The sequence below is a fragment of the Pleuronectes platessa genome, chromosome 11 (assembly GCF_947347685.1).
Source record: "Pleuronectes platessa chromosome 11, fPlePla1.1, whole genome shotgun sequence".
Lineage (NCBI taxonomy): Eukaryota > Metazoa > Chordata > Actinopteri > Pleuronectiformes > Pleuronectidae > Pleuronectes > Pleuronectes platessa.
Window position 1 is genome coordinate 16,187,972 of NC_070636.1, and position 21,664 is coordinate 16,209,635.

At 41.9% G+C, this 21,664-nt stretch overlaps 2 protein-coding genes across 4 annotated transcripts; one reads left to right on the forward strand and one right to left on the reverse strand.

The window, feature by feature from the left end:
- Window positions 1-243: 243 nt before the first annotated feature.
- Window positions 244-3,416, forward strand: erg28 (ergosterol biosynthesis 28 homolog). Of its 2 annotated transcripts, none has more exons than XM_053434526.1 (5): window positions 244-383; window positions 567-803; window positions 1,403-1,493; window positions 1,583-1,701; window positions 2,447-3,416. In XM_053434526.1, the coding sequence occupies exons 2-5, from the start codon at window positions 671-673 to the stop codon at window positions 2,533-2,535; spliced, it is 432 nt and encodes a 143-aa protein (XP_053290501.1). In that variant the 5' UTR covers window positions 244-383; window positions 567-670; the 3' UTR covers window positions 2,536-3,416. The 2 variants fall into 2 exon arrangements, with proteins under 2 accessions (XP_053290501.1, XP_053290503.1); XM_053434528.1 differs by having other exon boundaries at window positions 271-383; window positions 584-803.
- flvcr2a (FLVCR heme transporter 2a) lies at window positions 2,097-20,891 on the reverse strand. Of its 2 annotated transcripts, XM_053434524.1 has the most exons (12): window positions 20,732-20,891; window positions 18,341-19,001; window positions 14,368-14,509; window positions 12,667-12,807; window positions 12,060-12,127; window positions 11,628-11,731; window positions 9,082-9,192; window positions 7,653-7,758; window positions 7,450-7,561; window positions 6,660-6,724; window positions 5,406-5,525; window positions 2,097-4,826 (listed from the first exon to the last, which is right to left on the reverse strand). In XM_053434524.1, exons 2-11 carry the CDS (start codon window positions 18,956-18,958, stop codon window positions 5,451-5,453), a joined length of 1,542 nt encoding a protein of 513 aa, XP_053290499.1. In that variant the 5' UTR covers window positions 18,959-19,001; window positions 20,732-20,891; the 3' UTR covers window positions 2,097-4,826; window positions 5,406-5,450. The 2 variants fall into 2 exon arrangements, with proteins under 2 accessions (XP_053290499.1, XP_053290500.1); XM_053434525.1 differs by lacking the exon at window positions 5,406-5,525 and having other exon boundaries at window positions 20,732-20,889.
- Between the last annotated feature and the right edge of the window lie 773 nt (window positions 20,892-21,664).

Sequence of the window (21,664 nt, forward strand, 5' to 3'; positions counted from 1 at the left end):
TGAAACATTTTGTACAGATTCGACAACATTATTTTTGCTCAAATCCCCGCTCACCACTTCTGCGGCGCCAGATCGAACGAAAACACCATGCAGTGTAGATTATACTCTTGCTCCATTATCTACTCTTTTTTAAGATGCAGCCTAGCTTTCGGTCTACAGGTGACAGACTTGCTCCGATTCTATTGGTTGGTGAAGAAAATAGGCGGAATCCTAACTCTTGAATCGGCCAATCATATGAGTGGTGCGACTCGATGGAGCCATTCTCCGAGCTCTCTTATAGGTCAACCCCACAGTCCAGGTCCGAATGACATCCTGCTCTACATCGAGTATTGTGTTTTTTTACCAGATGTGTGGCTACACGGTGCTTTGATACACCCCGTCAGGTAAACACATAAACCAGTCGTGTTATTTGTTTTATCATAATACGGTATTAGCCGGTGTATAGCAACATTAGCTGCTATATTATGCTGCATATTAGTGGTTGATATGTCGCTAACGAAAAGATGCTCTACATGTGATGTGAGGAGTCAGTCTTTGTGTTGACGTTGTTTATTCGCGTCTGACAGGTGCGTCTCTCACACAGGCACAAAGAAAGAAAGACAGACAGACAGAGGGACAATCGGACAGACACATCCAGGCAGAGAGACAGTCAGACAGACAGAGAGCCAGGATGAGTCGCCTCCTGAACGTCCTGCGGAGCTGGCTGGTGATGGTGTCCGTCATCGCGGTGGGAAACACGTTGCAGAGCTTCAGAGATCACAGCTTCCTGTCAGAGAAGCTCTACACGGGCGCGCCGGAGTTTGGTGAGTGGAGCTGACTGGACCTGAGGGACACCGCAACTGGCATGGACGACTCATAATAATACATCAGTGCTTTGGACCCAAACAACAATTTATATCATTCTCACTCATCTAAGCTGAGAGGGATGTCAGTGACATGTCTCCTATATGTTGTGTGTGTACGTTTTTAAAACAGCTTTGAATTGGAAAACATTTATTTGTATTATTACTAAACAATAATGCAGCTGATCACATCATATAAGCTGTTTATTACACTATTAGGATAACCAAATATTGTGCAATGTGTGATATGACAATATCTATCTATCTCTCTCTATATAATGCAGCTAAGATTCACTCCTGGCATTTAAATGTGTATGATCCATAAAGTGTTTGTCAAAAGCTGATATCAGACTTTAATATTGGCCCAGCTAATTCATAGTTCAGACTCTTAATGCATATTGTAAATACATCAAGTTGAAATGAGGCAGATTTGGTCTGTTCTGTTTCTCTGTCACAGTAATAACTGACATGGGACCTACAGACGACTTGATCATGATATTTTCCTGTGTTTGTCTTAACTCCAACCTGCCTGATGTTACCTTCTTCGTCCGTTTCCCTAGTGAATGGTCTCCAGGCTCGGACCTTCGGCATTTGGACGTTGCTGTCATCGATCATTCGCTGTGCCTGTGCCATTGATATTCAGAACAGGACGTAAGACGGCTTCTCACATTCTCCACCTTGTTTCTGTTGGTCGTCGACATGTGATGTATATCTACTGAGTGCTGTGTTGTCGCCTGCAGGCTGTATCACATCACCTTGTGGACATTTGTGTTGGCGCTAGGACACTTTCTGTCCGAAGCCTTCATCTACAAAACTGCCCCTCTGACAATCGGGGTCATGGCGCCGCTCATCGTGGCAAGTGAGTAGGACTCTTTACACCAGTGGTCCCCACCTGAGTCAGGCCCAAGGTCACTTTTTCATTCCAAACAATCTACCACCCCGGATATCGTCCAAACAAACTCTCTTAGGAGGATCATATTTATTCTTTTTGCAAATAATAAGGCTCAATGTACGAGCAAAAATATACCCAAAGAAAGGCAGTTGTGCAACTTTATCTATTCAATGCACAATATTCACATTAATATCAATTCATATTTACAGCATCTGTTCAATGCACAATATTCAGCTTCTCATTTCAACATGTTCTGCCGAGGAGCTGCTACTGCAACACAATGATTTTGCATACGCCTTGCCCTGAATATTCATATTCTTATTATATGTTTTTACAGAGACAATGATGAGATCAGGTCCAAGTTTGTGCTTTTAGGTGATGTTCCCATTTATTGCAAAAATCATGAATAATGAACTTACATTGAATTGATGTCTTGCAGATTGAGGTACAGTATGAACGTGTGCTCCCCAATACCTATTGCTCATAACCGGCTCTTAAATGACCCTCTATTAAAATAACTAGACACAAAATAACCTACACGTCCCATAGTTTTTAAAATAATATATTACATCATGCCTCTTACAAACACATTAGGCTGCAGAGGGCGCTTCTGCTCAGTAAAAGTTACACAGTGATCCTTTAAATAATATTAAATATGAATGCCAGACAAAAGAATCCTGATTCACATCTGAACGTGTTTTTTTGTCTTTAGGTTTCTCTATTGTCGGAATGCTGATTGGATTCCAGTGTGTTCCAGACACTCAAGAAGAAGTGGGAGCACGACGGAAGAAACGTAACTGAGTCCCAGCACCAAACAGTTGTTGAGTGGACTCGTCCTGCTTGTGCTGCTTGTGGCTTTGAGGAGCATGAGACGTGGATGTGCTTTCATTTCAAACTGGGACACTTTCTAAAGACTGTACACAAAACACCCTGCCTCAATGTAATTCATGATTTTTTAACTGGACATTTTACAGTGGACAGTGCAATTACATGTCATGTTAAAATCATCCTGTTATGAGTGAGGTGTGCTGAGTTAAGACATCAGAGAAATTATTCAGAGCTGATGCTCTTCATCACAAAATATCACAACAACTTAAATTAGCAATTGTTTTGTTTCTGTGAAAGTTTGTACACCCTGGGAACTTCTGATCTTTTTTTAAATTAAATAATAAGATTTTTAAATGTTCTACTGGAGTAATAAGCTAATGAGATGTATTTCTGAACAGCTGTGTTAAATGTGCAGACATCTTGTTGTCAGGAGTGTGATTGTGTTCTTACGTTGTTTTGATGTGTGATATCATGCGCTGCTTAAATGTTATATTTGGGTTCCTCAGCGAGGTGTTTTGCTGATTGTTTTCAGCGCTGACTTTGGCTTCATGAGATGGATTAAAGTGCAGAAAACACTCACAAACTTTGGTTCAGCCAGGGAGGTGGGGAACAAAACTCCCATAGATACCTCCCAATTTGAAAAAATCTATTAAAACATTTAAATGGTAAGAAAAACTCTCTGGGTGTAGAAACTTTTTCACATCACCGTGAAATGTCCCAAAAAATGCCACTGAAATAACACACAACCGACCACAACGTGCGTTACTGACAACCTGTACAAACACTGGTTAACTAGTTTGAATGACATGAAAAACATAAAAACATTTTCTTGTGCAAAATGACAGGACAACTGATTAATTTGTCTTTTCCTTTCAGCTGTGCGGACACCCTTAAAGCAACACTTTTTTGAACTTTTCCCAAAATAGCAACTTCAAAATTAGTTTTGATGGTTCCCTGACTTGAAAAAGGGAGAAAACTCTATGTGACTTCAGTGAGCCGGTACGATCTTCTTAGTTAATACATTGATCACAGCTTCAATTGCCAGAATGTGGGCTGTAGCACGTTCATGAGTAATGATTAAATGTAGATCAGTTAAAAAGAGCTAGAAGTCATTTAAAAAAAACTGTTTATCTTTGATAGTTAGCGTGGAAACTTAAAATATCAGGAATGTTTCTCTACATGAAAAACCAACACTCGTACATGGACCCAAACAGAGGTGATCTCCCTCTGTGGCTGCAGAGGGCGCTGTTTCTCAGCAAAAGTTACATAGTGTTGCTTTAATGTGTCGGATGTTCATCACCAAACGTCTTCTTGTAGAGATTGTTCAAAGCAGAACAACACTGACCTTTAAAAGTGAACTCAGATGCACGGCATCAACCATGTCTATAATCAGCAGGATTCAGAGGTTCATACCTCCGTGTGATCCTGACTGACAGGCAGAGAGGATGCAATGGCTAACCTCACCGCCGCAGCAGAATATCACATCACAGTAAAGATTAATTTTCTAAAAAAACAAAAACACTTATTGAAAACATTTAGCAATGTAAAGGATGAGTTCATTCACACACAGCATTGGTCCAATATAAAGAAACACACACTCTTAAAATATTGCTCATTGTACCCGTAAATCCTTAACATTAACCAGAGGACCGTAAAAGAGAGACACATTAAAAAGTATAAATAAGATGAGGAGTGTGGTAATGTTCCAGTCAGTGTGACAGCATGTCTGCAGTACGCTGCAGGATTGACTTGTGCTTGATTCAATTTGAGTTAAGTTGCGTTCGGGATAATTAGTGTGAGAGAGTGCAGCATCCTCCCCCACGTACAGAATAATGTACAGCAGGTGTGTTCCGTCCTCCTCACGGCAGCGTCTCATCTCCACCAAGAGGGTTATGTTTTCAGTGTTGTTAGTTCGTCAGCAGGATGACTCGAGAACTACGGGATCGGGTTCGGTGGAACTTTGTTAGAGGGCTGGCACATGACCCCGGGAGGAAGCCATTCAATTTCGGATCTGGATTAACAGGGAAATCCAGAATGATTTTTTCCAATTTCTGTGACATGGCAAGTTAGGGTGTCAGCCTTAGTAGAGGTACACACTCTAAACACACACTTCTAGTTATCTCGAGTGTATGAGTAGAGTCAATATTTGATTGTGTTTTTATCTGTACACGTTGTCGTTGGCAGAGTGGACATCCTCCTCATAACTTCATCTGTTTCAGGATTTCAGGTGGAGAAATGTCTCCTTCCACATCAGCTGTTATTGTCTGTGAAGGACGAGGACAGACACAACCACAGACGTGAAAGGAGGTCGTTGAGTATCTCATCAAAACACACAAATTGTCAGCAGAGCAGAGATACACGAGAACATCAGCATTCATCATTCTTTACTTTTAGGGTTAAACAATTAACAACTTCTCATTCACTTCTTGCATTTCATCAATATGATCCCTAGTGTACTAGAATCTACCAGTTAGTACTGTGAGTTAATCACATATAGTTAATTTACAGAAGTTGATTTGTTGAAAGTACAAAAATCATGTTGTTCTGAAGGGACAAAAAAAGATGCACAACTGTGAAAACGTCATAACGAGCTGAACAATCTGGATGACTTGTTTTATTCCACAGTCACAGCAGTGACCCTGTTTAATATAAGAACTGACTGTGCGCTGGTGTGTGATGTAGGACAGTTCAGTTGTACAAAGTATTTTGAATATGGCTTACTTCTATGTTGACGTTTCAGAGGCTCTTTTACATTTAAGATATGGTTTATAACTTGTAAAATGTCCAGTGTGTGTGTGTGAGTGTGTGTGTGTGTGTTTGTGTGTGTGTGTGTGTGTGTGTACCTTTGCAGGTGTGTGTTTTAGTTTTTGTGAGGTTGTGGGTTTATGTCAAGACTGTAGTTGCCAGGTGCCTCTGCGCGCCGTGGCCCCGTAGTCCTGCACCGATGACTCAGACCCTGTAGGCTGGAACAATAGCTTGGGGGTCACACTTCTGAAGGGCCCTGGGGGGGGCCTTCTCTTCCTCCACCTCCACACACCACCACCATGAGTCTGCCTCCACCAAACTAACAGCCGCCTAATACTGCTGCTACAAGACTGCTCACCTAAGATCCACTTAGTGAGGGACATATGGAGTACTGTGTAATATATAATATATAATATATATTGCTATTTTCCATTATTTTCGATAGTCATCTCACTAGGTTGGTTCTTTTTTTAACAGAACTGGCTCATTAATTAAACAAAGAATGTATAGTATTTGTTACTGTTTAGTCAAAAAAAAATACTGGAGCTTTCCCTTTTAGATGCATAAAAGGGGTGGATCCAGATTTGTATTTGTATAATTTGAGAGATAGGACTTTCGTGTGAATTATTTATGGAACTTGGTGCAGCTTGATTAAATCCAAGGGGACTGTTGGGCCTTGGAGGAGGTGTGCACCCGACCGAGTGTCATTTTAGTTCGAACTGGAATATTACAAACGGAAAAAGGAAAAAGAGCAAGAAATCCCCATGCTTCAAAAAGCCAACAAGTGTGAAGTACTGTGCAGTTAATGTGTCATTCATGGTTCAAAATTCAAAGGTGACTTTGAGCAGTTGGAGGCTTCTTTTTTTTTCAGTGAATTTTATACATAAGCTCCTGATCTTTGTTATAGATGGTTCTCAAATAAGTTTAGCAAATGAACCTGCTTCATATTTCTTAATAGTGGAATGTGGTGAGTTATTATCATATTATTATAGTGATTGATACGAATTATAATTACAGGTTACAGATTTGTTTGGGTTAACTGTCAAATGCACCCGTGTGAAAGTGTAAATAAGAGCAATTTCCCGAGCATCAACCTGAAATCAGGTGGTTACAGCAGAGGTTTGAAAACATGCAGTTAGTTAGAGTTGAGGACGTTTTATCGTGAGTTCAGCGAAAGGTTCCAGCAGAGCAGCCCCATGTCTGCAGCCGTGCACTGCAGGGTGAGGACTGCAGCGAGGCAGCCAGCAGAGTGAATTCTGCCCAGAGCCAGCGCGGTACCCTTCACATCCCCTAACCACGGGGATGTGAAGATCCCACCTCTGAATTCAAGTAGCACACCCAGATGTACTCACGCTCACTGGCTGCACCTCGGCCCGCAGGTTGGCCTTCTGCCGTCGGAGGTCGGCCTTGATGAATCCTGGGATGAATATGGAGGAGAGGGAAACGTTATGGTGCTGGTGGACTTTCTGTTAAACTGAAAGGCGGGATAATGTGAATAAGGTTGGATAGAACAATGAGGAAAATGGTGTTCCTCTAGTAAATCAGCAAAATCCATGGTTAAGCACTCCTGCATATGCTTAACTTTTCACACCAATAAGCTGAGTTAATTTTTTTAATATACAGTCTATAATCAGTAATTACTTCGGTTATTCAGCGTGTTTCAGGAACAAAAAACTGATAAGCAGGGATGACACAGAAAGCTTTTCCAAGCAGTCACATTGAATGCAGATCTTGATGAAAATAATTTTGATGATTATGAGTGCGTACAATTTGGATCAGATCGTAATAAAAATCCAAATTTAGTCAATTTAAATGTGGTTTCATAAGGGGACTGTTGGGCACTGGTGAGGGTATGTGCGCCATTCTATTTTGTCTTTAACACAATGTGATAATTCATTCATCCACTAGGGGGAGACTTTATCCCACGAAACGACTTCCTGCACGAGTAACTCCAGCCTTGAAAAGACAATCAGCCACGGTTTAAATAGTCACACTGCAATACTGAAATACAAGGTGCGTTCAAAGTTGACTTTAACTTTAGTGCATGAATGCTTTTAATGATATGAGCTCAGTGTTCTGTGGAAAGTGGATCTGTGTTGTCAGGACTGTTCAGAGGAAACAGAGGAGCAGTTGATATCTCACCTGTCAATACTGCTCCTATTAGGAGGAAGATGCACAGGAAGATGTTTCCTCCAAAAGTGCCCCATTTATCGATTATCTTCCCTTGGGAAATGGTGAAGATGATTCCAAAGATCTGAAAGCAGAATAAAAAGGAATGATTTCAGTGAAGAGCCAAACCAACATTGGACTGTGTTTTTCTACAGATGTGGAAAAATGAGGAAAACCTGAGCGGAACAGTTGAGAAGCCCTGACGAGGTTCCCTCTGACTCAGGGTAGGTGAGCTCTACTGCAAACTCGAAGCCCAGAGGCAGATACCCCGTCATGAAAAACCTGGGGACACAAGACACTGGTCAAATTAACAGTAACAACAAAAGTGTGGGATCTGCAGTTATTTTACTCTCTAACATCACTGATTGTTTTGATCAACATCGAGGAATAGTACAGAGCACAATGAGTGTGAAAGTAGTGCAAGTACATATTGCTCTATAATAAATCCCGTCTGGGTTTCAACCAGACAAAGGAATCACTATGGAAACCAGTTATGGGCATAATCAGCTTACCATAAATAGCAATCATTTGAAAGTACGCAGCACGTGGACTGAGGAGTCTGAGGAGTTTGTCTCGAGGAACGCAGAGATCGTGAACCACACACAGACATTATGAGCAAATCAAGCTTAGGAGCTGCTCAGACCTGAAGATCTCACAATGCAACACATGTGATTCATTATCTCCTCAGGGTTGAAAAGATCTGGGATGATTGAGTCATCACACAACTCAAAGTAATCTTTCTCTAAATAGCTTGGGTTGAAAAGATCTGTGATGATTGAGCCATCACACAACTCAAAGTAATCTTCCTACAAACAAAAGCAGCCTTGAGGGGATCATTAACAGTCAAAGTTTTCAATCACAACCTCCAGATTCGAAAAGATATAAGACTACAGCTGTGTCTCAATTCAGGGGCTGTGTCCTTGAGACATCCAACGCTTGAGTATCACCCTTCAACTCAACTCCTGCTATGGAACACATGGTTAAAAAAACAAGGGGCATTAGAACTTTCTAAGTGTGTCCAACTTCAGCTCTATTGCTAGGCAGAAATAATGACAGGACTGATTCAAATATTCAAATGATTTCATTTCGGTTTGGCCCTGGTGGTCCACACGGCCCACGGAGACCACCTAGGGTGCATGGACAACAATGGCCATGTCCTCCAAAGGGTGCAGCCCCTAAATTGAGACACAGTTCATATTCACACAGCGGCCATTTCCCTCTGACATCATGCTCAGGGTGGGAAGCTCAAATACTGTTACAAACAGAATGATGTTGTACTGCTGTGATCCAGGTTTATAAGTCCCATAAACACAGAGAAAATGGTTTCTCAGGTCCTTAACGGATCAGCAACTGAAAAGACAATGAACACTAATAATACAGAGAAATGTGATTTAAATTCAGCAGCTAAAGTTTTATTCTGGATCATAAAGTTGTTAATGATACCAGACACTCTGAATTCCTGCACATCACAAAGTTTTTCTTTAAATAACCCAACTCATGCCAGTTCATTTGTTCACTCATCTTGAAGGTTGTCAGGTGTTAACTTCAAGCCCCGGCTGTGATGTTTAAGACCTCGGTGGCCTCCGCTCTTTACTGGTTACCTACCCTAAAACTCCGGCCGTGACAAACACCACCCACAGGTGACCCAGGTTGAGGGTGAAGGCGTAGACCAGCATACCGATCAGCGTGAGGAGATACACAAGCAAGGTGGTCTGTCTGAAAATAGAGGAGACGGATGAGGATCATTGTGTACAACCTTTACACAGAGCACACATTGTTTGTGTGGTATACAGTGAAATATTATTGTGACTATATAGTCTCCAAATCCTCTAAGGGTTCATGTTAATCTGTGTGGTCTTTAACATATTTAAGAACCTGAATCTTGTGACAGGGCTCTGGTTTCCTACATTCCTGTCCAGGTTGATAAGAAAATCCTGCAGATCAATTTGACAAAAGCTTTTTTGTGTTTTTACTGTATAGATTAAAAGAAAAGCCATTTGGCTACTTCAGGGAACTTTCTCCTGAAATTCATCAGACTATATGGAAAATGCTGATAAATCAATTATTTTATTCTTAAAGGTGTCTAAGCACATCTACCAAATGGAGCAAATCACATATTCATTAAGGCTCCAAAAGTCTATCTTTACTAAACGATGGGGTCCTGTCTCTGCGTTATTAATACAATGAGGGTTACTAATTAATATCGCTGTGGGCCTCCGGTTGTGCGGCTATCTGTCAACTTTGTCTACTTATGTACATCATAAACCATCCTCTCGGAAAAGCATATATAGCACCTATGATACTAAATTCTGGAGTGGACAATAACTATTACTTTATCCCTGGTTTTATTTTCATTTACTTGTTTTTCTTTTTTCTTTCCTTGTTTAATTTAATATATTATGTATGTAATCAATAATCTATTCTTATTCCCCCTTTTTCTTTCTTGGAGTGAGCACTGTTTGATGTTTGTTGTTTTTTCTATGCATTGCACGCTATACTTGAATACCATGTATAACAGTATTGTATACAGTTGAAAAATAGACAAAGAAAGTAACTGTCTGGATATGCATATTGTTTGTTGAAAACCAAACAAAAAATAAGTAAAAAAAAAAAAAAAAGGTGTCTAAGCAAAAGCATCCTGACCCAATTTTTAAAGTACTATTTTGCGTAGAAAGTTCCATTTTGAAGAATAAATGTAGAATAAACTGTCGACAGAAACACACTTAACTCACAATTCATCGAGTCTGCATGAAATCCAGGAAGAGAAGAAAAACTCATCTGCACAAACAGCAGGGTTAAACTGGCGCATGTCACATGACTCTTCCTTCTTCTCTTTCCTTTACTTGCAGCACTTCCTCTGCATGCATTCAATGTGCTTAGTGTGTTATGATAGACCCAACAAGCCTTAGTGAAGAGCCAAAATAAAGAACTATCCCCAGACTTTGTCACTAATAAAATGTTTTAGATTTTTGAAATAACACTTTGGTATTTATACATTTTTGGGGGGACCAAATAAATGTCTCCAGTATTCGCCTCACTTCATGCCACTGACTTATTGCTCATTGAGGATGGTGCTTGACTATCAACACTCCTGGTCACTAAAGACCCTGGGCCACCTGCCATCAACAAGCCAACTCTAGTCAAGTCTCTTGTACAACCACGCGTAAATCATTGCTGCAAAAGGTTGTTAATATAACATGATCCTTTCACTCTCTATCCCCACGTGGGACAATGGGAGCGAGAGGGTCAACAAAATGAATCTGGGCCTAATTTCTGCTTGGACAGCGAAGCATCCTGATGGCATGTAGGGAATCTGATGACCAAGGATTGTTTCTAATAATAAGAATGGCACCAAAAACTCAGAAACTTGGGCAAAATAAGAAGTGAAAATGTGGATTTACTTGATCAAACCACAGGTACAGTTTGACAATGATATGAATGGTCAGATATATTCACTTTTCTTCTGTCATCCATGTCTGCTGCAGTGGCACGAGGCCTGAGACGTGACCTGGAAGGACCAGCAGAGTAAACCCTATCCCTTCAGATAAGCTGATAGCTATAGAACACAGTTCCGCTGGATTCTCATTCATGGCCATGTTACACAAAACCTTTGATTCACTCTGACGTTTCCCCCGTGAAAAGAATTGAAAGACATTCATTCAGGCGTTCCGTGTGGTTTTAAAGCACAGCGAAGAGCTGCAGCAAACAAGAGCGACCGTTGACCCTAAACTCATCAGAGTTCGTGATAATGAAGTGTCCAGTTTTCGGACGAGTGGCTTCACACACAAAAAGCCCTTGGGTTTATGACATGTGCCAATTAGCACATGTTAGCCTCCTAGCATTAGTCTTTGAAAGGTGGTGACATGGCTTTAGACTCTACAGGGCATCTACAGCAAACTAGGTGGAGTGTCCAAATGGATTGCATTAAGACCAACAGAGCCAGTGGTGAATATGTTCTCAATGGATTTGACTTGGAGATAATTGCGGGTAACAGTACGAGTCCGGTAGTTTGGAAGGAAGATAAACTACAAGGATCATTTGTCGCCCTGGTCCCTTCTTGGTGACTGGAGAAATAACATAAACTCAGTTTGGTGATGCTTCTGCTTTACAAAGTGCACAGATGAATAGTAATAAAACCATGTTTGTCTTACTTGTAGGTTTTAGTCTTGTCCAGCCAAATGCCACAAATGAGGGACCCCACCATGCCGGCAATGACAATAGTCAGACCGATCCTCCCAGCATTCACCTCTTCACCCTGAGATTAAAAACAACGGGAGAAACATGTCTGGTTTTTCAGGCCATATAAGAGACCTACATTCTGCAGTTATCTCGTCCTGGAAGCTCTCAGTCAAAACAACCTGTGTGAGAGAATCCAGTAATCTGCGGCCGAGTCATGTGCTCGGCAGCTTTATTGCTACGAGTGTCGAAGTGAGTCACACAAACGTGGAATAAAAGTGGTGGGAGGACGGAAGAAACAGAGAGAGAATAAAGACATGACCTCAGAAGGGGAAACACGATCAAAGCTCATCCGGTTGGAAATAAGGACATGAGTAAGTGGGCAGGTTTTTTCCACTGGAACTTACAGGATAGTGTTCGATGATCATCCGGTTCAACAAGGTGGAGACAGCATAGAAGCAGCCGACGTTCAGGCCTGCAGACAACAAATAGGAAAAAGTCTCTACTCTGAACAGATCTGTAGGAAAGGTGAAGGTCCAGATGGGACGCTTCTACAAATACCACAGACACCCTAACACGTCCAGTCTGGGTTCAAACATCCCTATAAACACAAAATACTGTTAAAACCCAAATAATCAGGAATATTCTTCTAACTGTGAGGCGATAACATCATCATCATTACACAGTGCCCTTTGACCATGCATGTAACATCTCAGAGTGACCTTTAGATCCCAGCTACACATGTGCAGTGCACAAGAAGAAGTGTGTTATGATGACACATCCTCATATCTGCAAACCAAGTATGACTGTATCAGCGTCTACTGCTTTTTACCTTTCACCCTGATAATGCAACAACATCCGAGCCTGGTCAGGCTTCTGCTGCAGTAGATAGATAAACGCAAGATGCTGGAGATCGGGCTGAGCTACATGTCACCACCAAATGTTTACATGTACACGAATATAATAATAGCCGGATTGGAACAATGTTTCCTTGGTTAGCAGGGGGAGACTCACCGTAGCTGAGCACCAGCAGCATGAAGGGCTTGTTGCACAGCAGCCTCATGATGGAAGCCTTGTACGAGTACTCGTCCGGGTGCACCTTCCGGGCCTGAGCCTGGGACTGGGTGGGAGGGATCTCTGGTTTCTCCTGAAACACTGGGAAGCACAGATTTCAGGAGGTTATGTTGAATATTTAAGATTATAAAACATTATAATCTGAGGGAGAGAAATGTGGAATAGTGTCTCCTATCAGTTCTTAGAGACACAAAGCCCATAGTGATGGTGGGGTGCGTGCGTGTGCATGTGCTTTTTCATTACAGGAGGCCAGGGCTGGACATTCCTCTGGAGATTAGGTAATTCAGTCATAACATTTGCACTATCATAGATGATGACCTCATTTTATTGATTTGTTTCTGACTATATTCAAATTGTTTGTGTTTTTTTCTCCTTCCTGAGACCTCAACCAAATTGTATCAGCTTTGATTTCATAATTAACTTTATAAACCAATTTTTAAATCCAAATTCTGAAAAATATTTTTGTTGACTGAATAGAATGTTCCCACATCTTCTTATGTCCCTAGATTGTCTTAACTTATCTGATCTAATTAATGTTGTTATCACAGCCTTGATACGCAAACTCAGTATCTGGCAGTGATCCCGCGTTTGTGGCTCAGGAGGTAGAGTGGGTCCATGTCCCATCCACTAACATGGAGGTGATGGGATGCTTTAGCTTCACTTTTGGGAGCGTTCATGAGATCCATCTTTATATGTAATATATTTATATATATAGTCAGCGCTGGGTTTATTGTGGGGGTCTTTTGTGGACTTTTACCGGCAGAGGTTAATTATGGAATCCATCTGTGCTAACTGTGGATCCATTTGTGGGTTTTTTAATCCACAAAGCGACAGGTTCAGTCTAAAAAAGGATCAGACCCCCACTAAATTGATTCCAGTGATCACACAGAGAAACTGTGTCCTCACACAGGGTCAAAGCTGGGACGGAAGATCAAGTATCTTTTTATTCCCGAGCCGCTGAGCATCTTCCAGAAATAAACGGTGACGTTTCACCGTGTTTCTCTGACCGTCAGCGACTTCCAGTCCTTCACGGAGGTGAAAAGGAGGATTTAACAGAGCTGAGGGGGCGAGAGGATGATTTCATGAAACGCTCCTGACTCCCTGCGTGTCCGAACACATCTCTTCAGAAGTTGGACAATTACAGCAATTACCGAAGCTGCTCATCTAGTGGACTGTAGCGCTGCGGAGCTCATGGGAGAAAGCACGTCTCGGGGGATTCAGCCTTCGAGATGAGCGGCTCGGCAATGAAAGAATGAATGAAACTGTGTCAAACAATGACATTTAATGTTGAGGAACTTATTCTAAAAAACTATTGGTGCTAAAGCCAAACAAAAACATCATTGCAATGAAAATGTATATGTCAAATGTGATTAGCATCACTGTGAGGGACAAAGGGAGGTGAGGTAACAGCTTTGTCATGGTCTGGACCACTGGAAACCACAAACTGTCAAGATAACTTTATCTGCGTCATGTCTTTTTCCAGCCATTGCTGTGGGAGCTGTCTGACATTGGAGGGGACTCGCAGTGGGCTATTACTGCATGAGCCAGTGAGTGAAGAGCCCTGACAGCTCCTATATACCCACTCAGTGAGCCCGGGGACAAGAGCATCATTATCAGCATCATCTTCCCTCGAAGACTTACCGATCACCACCAGGACGAAGATGAGGGTGGCCACTCCGGCGCTGATGTAGAACATGATCCTGATGTAGTGCGCTAGCTCATCCATGTCGTCCACATTAGGCACGAGGATGGGCGGGACCAGGAACCCGATGGCAATACCCATCTGCAGACGAGAGGCGCTACATTAAAAAAAATGACCCCTGTACCTTCAGCTGACAACTACATATGCACAAATACACATATACGTACATTTAATTAAAAAAAGTAGTTAAAGTGGGTTAAAATAAAAAAGAGAAAAGTTAAAATGTGCAATTCTTAAATGAGTTGATGCTGCAAAAGTTCAATTCTAAATGTCACTTGAATCCTCCACATCTGTCTGAGTGATAGTATACCACCTTTTCTAAATCATCAGAAGTTCATACATACTGTATATTGTTTTTTTACAACATATGTCAGAGAGTTTTTGAAATACCTTTTACGTTCTTGCTGAGATTTGGAAAAGAAGAATGACCCCCCTCTCATGTCTGTCTGTTAAACATTAGGTTAAAGCAGAACACACTAAATGCAGAGAGCTAGCCTCGGCTCACTGGCTCCATCCAAAGGGAACTAAATCAACCAATCAGTATACAGCAAACTAATTACCTCCACCAAGAAGGTTATGTTTTCATCAGCCTTTGTTTGTTATTTAGCAGGATTATGACCAAACCATTGGACGGATTAAGATGAAACTTGTTGGAAGAGTGTGGTGTGGGTCAGGGAAGCACCCATTGAAATTTGGTGCGGATCAGGCAGGTGGGTCCAGCAGGTTATTTTACATTACGTGTCTTTGACATTTTCCCTGATTTCTCTGGATGTTGGATCATGATAAAAAAAGTAGGGACATTTGAGAGAAAGATATGAGTGTGAGAAATTTGGAGTTGGTTGGCGGAGGTATGCGCTCTACTTACAAGTTCACATATTTGATCACTCTCTCTTGTTACAGAGGGTTAAGGTTTTGGTAGGTAGACTTTGTTACCTTCTGAAACGGGCCAAGAAACCTGGTCAACATGAAGCTATAACGCAAGTCCAACTTCTCAGCTACCAACAACCCCCCCGACATACCCAATCCCACTGTCAGGGGTCCGACAGAAATGTTACTGTGCCTCTCTGAGAAATTTGGTGGGGACACCAGCCGTGTTGAGAGAAGGAAAATGGCAAAAAGACAGGTTCCTGCAGGAGGAACAACCCAGTGATGAGTGTCTGAAGTAAGCAATAGGTTAGAATCCTCATGCTTTATAGATCTGCACCCGTTAGCCTCTCGTCTATAACCTTGCAGACTCATTAACACTTTGCTTTATTGACACTAGTTACCAGAGATCAGCTAGTTAAGCAATCGTTAACGTGCCTCTTGGTCATTATGCTCTAAAAGTTTTAAAAGCTTTTTACAAAAGAATCACAGAAGAGTAAATTTCCTCAATCACTGTCACACATCTGCTGTGTTCACAGCAAAGAAAACACACTCTGCATCTATTTATGTATCTTGGATAAGAAGACGGAGCCCTGATAACTTGTTAAAAATAGAAAAAGCTAATTCACTCATCTAAATCTAGGATAGCCTCTCTTATGAAGTTATTTCTTGCACCAAAACTGTTAAAATGTTTGATCTTCAAAGCTTTGCAGGTCTTCCTGGAAATCCTGCCTATTTCTTTGGTAACACAAACCATATGTAAACACCCAAAGAGAGAATATGTGAACCACTTCATCCTGAAAACTTGGAAGTATCAGAACGAGGGCATCCCAGCCAAAAGGAATAAAGTCGTGGTGAGCGAGAAAAACATAACAACAATGTGTCCCTTTGTTTTAAGCAGCGGGGAGGCGGACTAAAACACACAACAAGAACATGTGTGACAATGACCGGCATGCAGTGTTTGGCCCGGCTTAGCTGAGAGAGGACACACTTCAAATGCAGAAAGAAAAACTGTTTAGCTTCGGAGTTGAAAGAACATCAGAGAGGCTGGTTGTCCTTTAGGGGGGTCTCTGTTTATGCATCGTGTTACGGATGGTCGTGGGATCAAAGGGGAACCATATATATCCCGTTAAATAGGAACTCTTGTGCTTTCGCAGAGTACACTGACTGTTTTTATTGGCATACAGAAAAGGACAAATCTAGAGGTTAACCGGATTACGAAGCCAAATTATTCTCAGGTTTCAGGCAACTTATTGACTAAAGCATATGTTGTAAAAATGTAGGAGCTTGTTCAGAAGTGGACATTTGAAACAGTAAAAGTCACCTGCAAACCCCCTGGCTGGGAGTGCACACACACATACCAGTGGTGGACATTATAATTAAGTCCTGAGTATAAGTAAGCAAGTGCTTGCTTTTAAATATACTTAAAGTGTGAAAAAGTAAAGGTACTTGGTGAGCGCAGCCTATTCCCTAATGCAACAGTCACTAAGTTCATTATTAGGGTTGAGTGTCTGCAGTGGTCTCTTCCAATCAATTTTGGATTTTCTTCACAAGTGAGTACTGCTGCTCTGATTGGATCAGTGGACTACTTATGTTTTTGTACATTGTATAAATGTAGTAGGAAGTACGGATATTTGCTGATATATGTAGTGGAGTAAAAGTGAAAAGTACCTGACAATAAATCTTCTTTAAGTCAAGGACATATACATGACAAATGATTTTAAAGAATAGTTCACCCATGGAAATTCACTCCTCATCTACTCACCACTATGGAGGGGTGTGTGAGGTGTTTGAGTCCATGAAACACTGCTGGAGTTTCAGGGGTAAACAGTGTAGCAGCCAAATCCAATACAGCTGAAGATATAAGGGGCTTATCTTCAGACGTGAAAAAACAACACGTCTGAAGATAACATGCCTCCATACTGCTCCTGTGGTGTCATCCAATTGTCCACAAGCCCTGCCATTCATATTCGACCAGAGTCCACCAGATGTGGATAAGCCAAGACGTTAGCATTTCTGAAGCAGTCCCTGAATGCACCTCGTTGAAAGCTATCAGCGGACATTTAGGCTTTTAAACAAGGTGTAAATGACCTACTTTCTGGTCCAATATGGAGGTCAGGGCTTGTGGACACTTTGATGGAACCACAGGAGCAGTGTGGAGGCATGTTGTGTAGTTTTTCTATTCTTTTTCTACGTCTGAAGATAAGCCCCTAATATCTTCGGTTGTTTTGGATTCCTCTGCTACACTGTTTACCCCTGAAACTCCAGCAGTGTTTTGTGGACTCAAACACCTCACACGCCCCTCCATCGACTTAGTGGTGAGTAAATAATGAGTGAATTAAAAATTTTAGGTGAACTATTCCTTTAAGTCCAGAAACAAAGTAAATGTAGGCTACGTTCTTTGTTACATCCCACTAGTAACACTTTGACATACCTCATCAGGACTGCAACACACACACACACACACACACACACACACACACACACACACACACACACACACACATGGCAATCACTATGGCGACCCTCTTAATAGAACTACATTCAGCTGTATTTGCTACCTGTCTTCCTGGTGTGTGTGTGTGTGTGTGTGTGTGTGTGTGTGTGTGTGTGCATGTACGTGTATCAAACTAAGGACCTAAACGAGCCCAAGCAGATTACTTCCTGAAACGAAACTAGGAGCTAAAACCAAAACACAGCTGATAAAAAAAAAGAACTTGCATGCAAACTGTCTGTGAAAAAAAACCTGAAACAGCGTAAGCATGTTATGAGTACCTGGATCTGCAAATTAGTGAGCGCTTCTAAGACTCTTCTCTCTGTCGTTTGAAGCCATATGTTTTCTCCCCTGGCAGAGAGAGAGATTAATAACCCGCTGACTCAGGAAGAAGTTTGGAAAAACAAGTCATAAGAAGTGAGGCTGAGTCACATGTGACATGTGGCCTTTGTTTTGCCCAACACCTTTCAGATCAAACACAAGGAGGCTTGCAGAACACTAAACTCACACAACATGATTTGCTCTGAGTCCAGCAGGTACACACAGAGACACACCTGGTTTCCGAGAACGCCAATGGAACAGGCGGTGGACACCTCCTGCGGCCCAAACCACAGGGACGCCAGTCTGGAAGGGATGCCCAGGATGCAAACCGTGGCCACCGAACACACAAACTGGCCAAAGAAAGTCATGGCGAACATGTCGGGGTCCGCCGTGCTCGTCTTGATCCAGGCCCCGATGCAGTTGAAGGCCGACCCCACCACCAGCACGTCCCTGATGCCCCGGTTGTCCAGCAGCCACATGACAGGCAGGATGAGGGGGATGTAGGTGAGGAAGTAGATCATGGAGAGCCAGTCGGTGGCGAGGGAGTCGATGCTGTAGAAGCGCATGAAGATGTCGCCGATGATGCTGTACTGCAGCCACATGAAGGCATTGCTCATGGAGCAGGCGCTGAAGACGAGCAGCATGACCCAGCGCCGCTTGTACAGCTTGGTCTCCATGAGCGGGTGGAGCTGAGCGGTGTCCAGGAGCGCCGTCTCCAGGGTGTTGAAGCTGTCACCCAGATACAGGTCCCTGAACTCTCCCAGTGTCGTTTTTCTGCTCCTCGTCGGGGACCAGTCCTGTTCCCTGGCCTCGTCCATGCGCTCGTGAGGAAGATCATCCTCAACGCTCATGTTGCTCCCTCTGAAACTCTTCAACTTCTGAGGGACTTAACAGCTGGAAGGAAGAGCAAATGTTTCTGCGTGTGTGTGTGTGGGGGGGGGAGGGGTGGTTGCTAACCTGATCTGCCCCCCCCAAGCAGGTATTTCCTGAATACTCCAGAGACACAGGTTGGTCTGCTGTGCTTAAAGTAGATATATGTTGCTCAGGTGGATCTGGGGTGCAGTTTAGAAATAATGAACAGTGTTGGAAATCAAATTATCCCTGTCGACACTCACACACCTGAGGGACTGGACGCTAGCCAGCCTGCTCTCCTAAATCATGTGACACTTTGTTCTCTTTTGGCTTTAAACTCCTCCTTCCAGCTTGTCATAGCATCGTGTTTCGCTTGACGGCAGACAACAGAGTGTAAGACTAAGGTGGGATGGCCCAGGACAGTGACTTGAGTTTATTGTTAAACCTTTAGGCACATGACACACACGCACAAGGTTGCATGTGTAAACAGGATCTACAGTCCGCTGCTCCCATCAATTTGCAGGAATAAAGATTGAAATATTAACAGTAGACCAACAAGCAGTTTTTCTTATGAAACTAGAATTGCTTGAGTTACAGCTCACCTACGGCACTGTTATAACAGCCTCTGGAGGGGTATGATCTTGGGAATCAGGTCAGCTGACTCAGTCGTTTCCTCTAAGTCCCTCCTTAAGACAATCTTTTACCTGAGAGCCTTTCCTGAGTTTATTGGAGTTTTATATGCCTTTGAATTCTCTTAAATCTAACTTAGAATCTCTTTTTTAAGTCTGACAATTGTATGCCTTCTCTGTGTTCATTTGCTGCCTTGTGGAGCACTTTATACGTTGGGAGTTTGGAAAGTGCTCGTTAAATCCAGACAATATTATAAAACAAGTTTTAGAGACATCACTATAGGACTTTTGGAAAGTGTTAATGATCATTTCTGCTATTGTGATGAAGAACACGGACAGTTTCTTCCTAATTTATTCAAGATTGAATCATTAGTTGTTTGCTGTCACCTTAATGTTTCGTAATTTGATATGTTTACATGAATAAAAAACCTGGGAGAGCACTAACTAGCCAAAGTGTCCTCTGCTGTTGTGAGGGGAGTCTCATAGAATGTGTATGAGGATACATATGTCATTTGTATAGGCTATTCCTCTATACAAAGATACATGTGTCCTTTGTATAGGTTATGTCTAGAGATATATGCTTTGAACTTGTTCAGGCTATGTCCTGTGTACAGTTTTCAGTATATGCAGACTGGACATTTCCAGTGAAGGCGGTAGTAAGTGAGGTGTTGCTGCCTGCACCTCGTCTCTCTGGCTGCACGGAGCAGAACCATGAATGGAAGGAGTGAAGGGAGAAAGGGAGAACCGTCGCCACCGACATTATGTGTAAACTACAAACCCCAGATACACTGAATGTCCTGTAATCTCACGTGTGCGTAAAGGGCAGGAGTCATCCACACGAAAACAAAGCGCGTGCACAGCGTCGTGCCCGTGTGTTAATACGTTATACCGCAGTTTAATAAAGCCCAGATACAGTAGTTGTTAGGCACAAACCGCCTCGTTGGCAGCTACTTCCGCTAGAAACAGCGCAAATAAAAGCGTGAGTAAGAACAGACAACCTGGTCATAACGCAAACTCGTGTCGCTGCACTCTCAGTGAAGACGTGTCAACAACTGAGCTATAAATAAACAAGTGTTATTCTCGCGGTAAAAACGTGTCACTCAAACTGACAAACAAACAAAGTGAGAGGAGCCGTGTGTTTACCTGCAGCCCGCCTCCATTCACATTACAGCCACTGTCAGTGAGTGTGTCCACTGGATCGCTGCCCTCCACCAGCAGAACATGGCGAGAGCCTCAGTCGACACGTCATTTCCCCTCATTCACTCTCCACCAGCAAAACAAACAAGTTCCGAGACGACGGACAACTCTCCCTCAGTAAGCAAAGCTCCCTGGGTTTCAGGTTATCTGCAGCCCGCAGCTTCAATAAGCATTCAGCCAAATGGGTCGGGAGGTAAAGTGTCGATACCGTTTTTGTAACATGAATTTCAGAGAATAAATATTGTCACTTTTACTCCAATACAATTGCCCAGGTAACTTAAGTTACTGGTTTTAATTTTGTTTAAAAGTATAGTCTATGTTATTATATTTTACTGTTTTATTGTATTTTTCACTTTCTTTTTACTCCACTACAATTACCGTGGTAACTTAAGTTGCTGATTTCCTCTGTTTATTTTATTGTATTTTAATTTGACTCTTTTCCTGTTTTTTTTATGCTACAGCATGGTAAAATACTGTAAATATTTTTTATTTAAATATTGTAATGTTTACCTCACTACCATTACCGAGATAACTCAAGTTACTGTTTTTTATTTTATTTTATTATTTTGTATTTTATACCTGTCCATGTTATACAATTTTATTATTTTATTGTATTTCACACTGTATCTATTTTTACAGCACAGGTCAACTGTGCTTGTTTTTAAGTGTGCTGTATAACTAAACTTGACTTGATTTTTCACATTTATACATTATTTTATGAGTTTATAAAATGTTATCCTTTGTTAAAGATTAAACCAGATTCTCCAGCTTTCTGTCACTCCTTTTCACACTAAAGCTTTGAGGCCCAAAGAGGTAAATATATCCATAAAGGCATATTAGCGTAGCATAGAATGTTTCTTCTTTTGTACCTTATTAATC

Coding starts and splice junctions, on each gene's coding strand:
- erg28 (XM_053434526.1), top strand. CDS start 671: ATGAGTCGCCTCCTGAACGTCCTGCGGAGCTGGCTGGTGATGGTGTCC. Junction 804..1,402: donor CACGGGCGCGCCGGAGTTTG/GTGAGTGGAGCT, acceptor CCGTTTCCCTAG/TGAATGGTCTCCAGGCTCGG. Junction 1,494..1,582: donor ATTGATATTCAGAACAGGAC/GTAAGACGGCTT, acceptor TGTCGCCTGCAG/GCTGTATCACATCACCTTGT.
- flvcr2a (XM_053434524.1), bottom strand. CDS start 18,958: ATGAGCGTTGAGGATGATCTTCCTCACGAGCGCATGGACGAGGCCAGG. Junction 9,193..11,627: donor GACAAGACTAAAACCTACAA/GTAAGACAAACA, acceptor CTCTATTTTCAG/ACAGACCACCTTGCTTGTGT. Junction 7,562..7,652: donor TTCTCAACTGTTCCGCTCAG/GTTTTCCTCATT, acceptor TTCTGCTTTCAG/ATCTTTGGAATCATCTTCAC.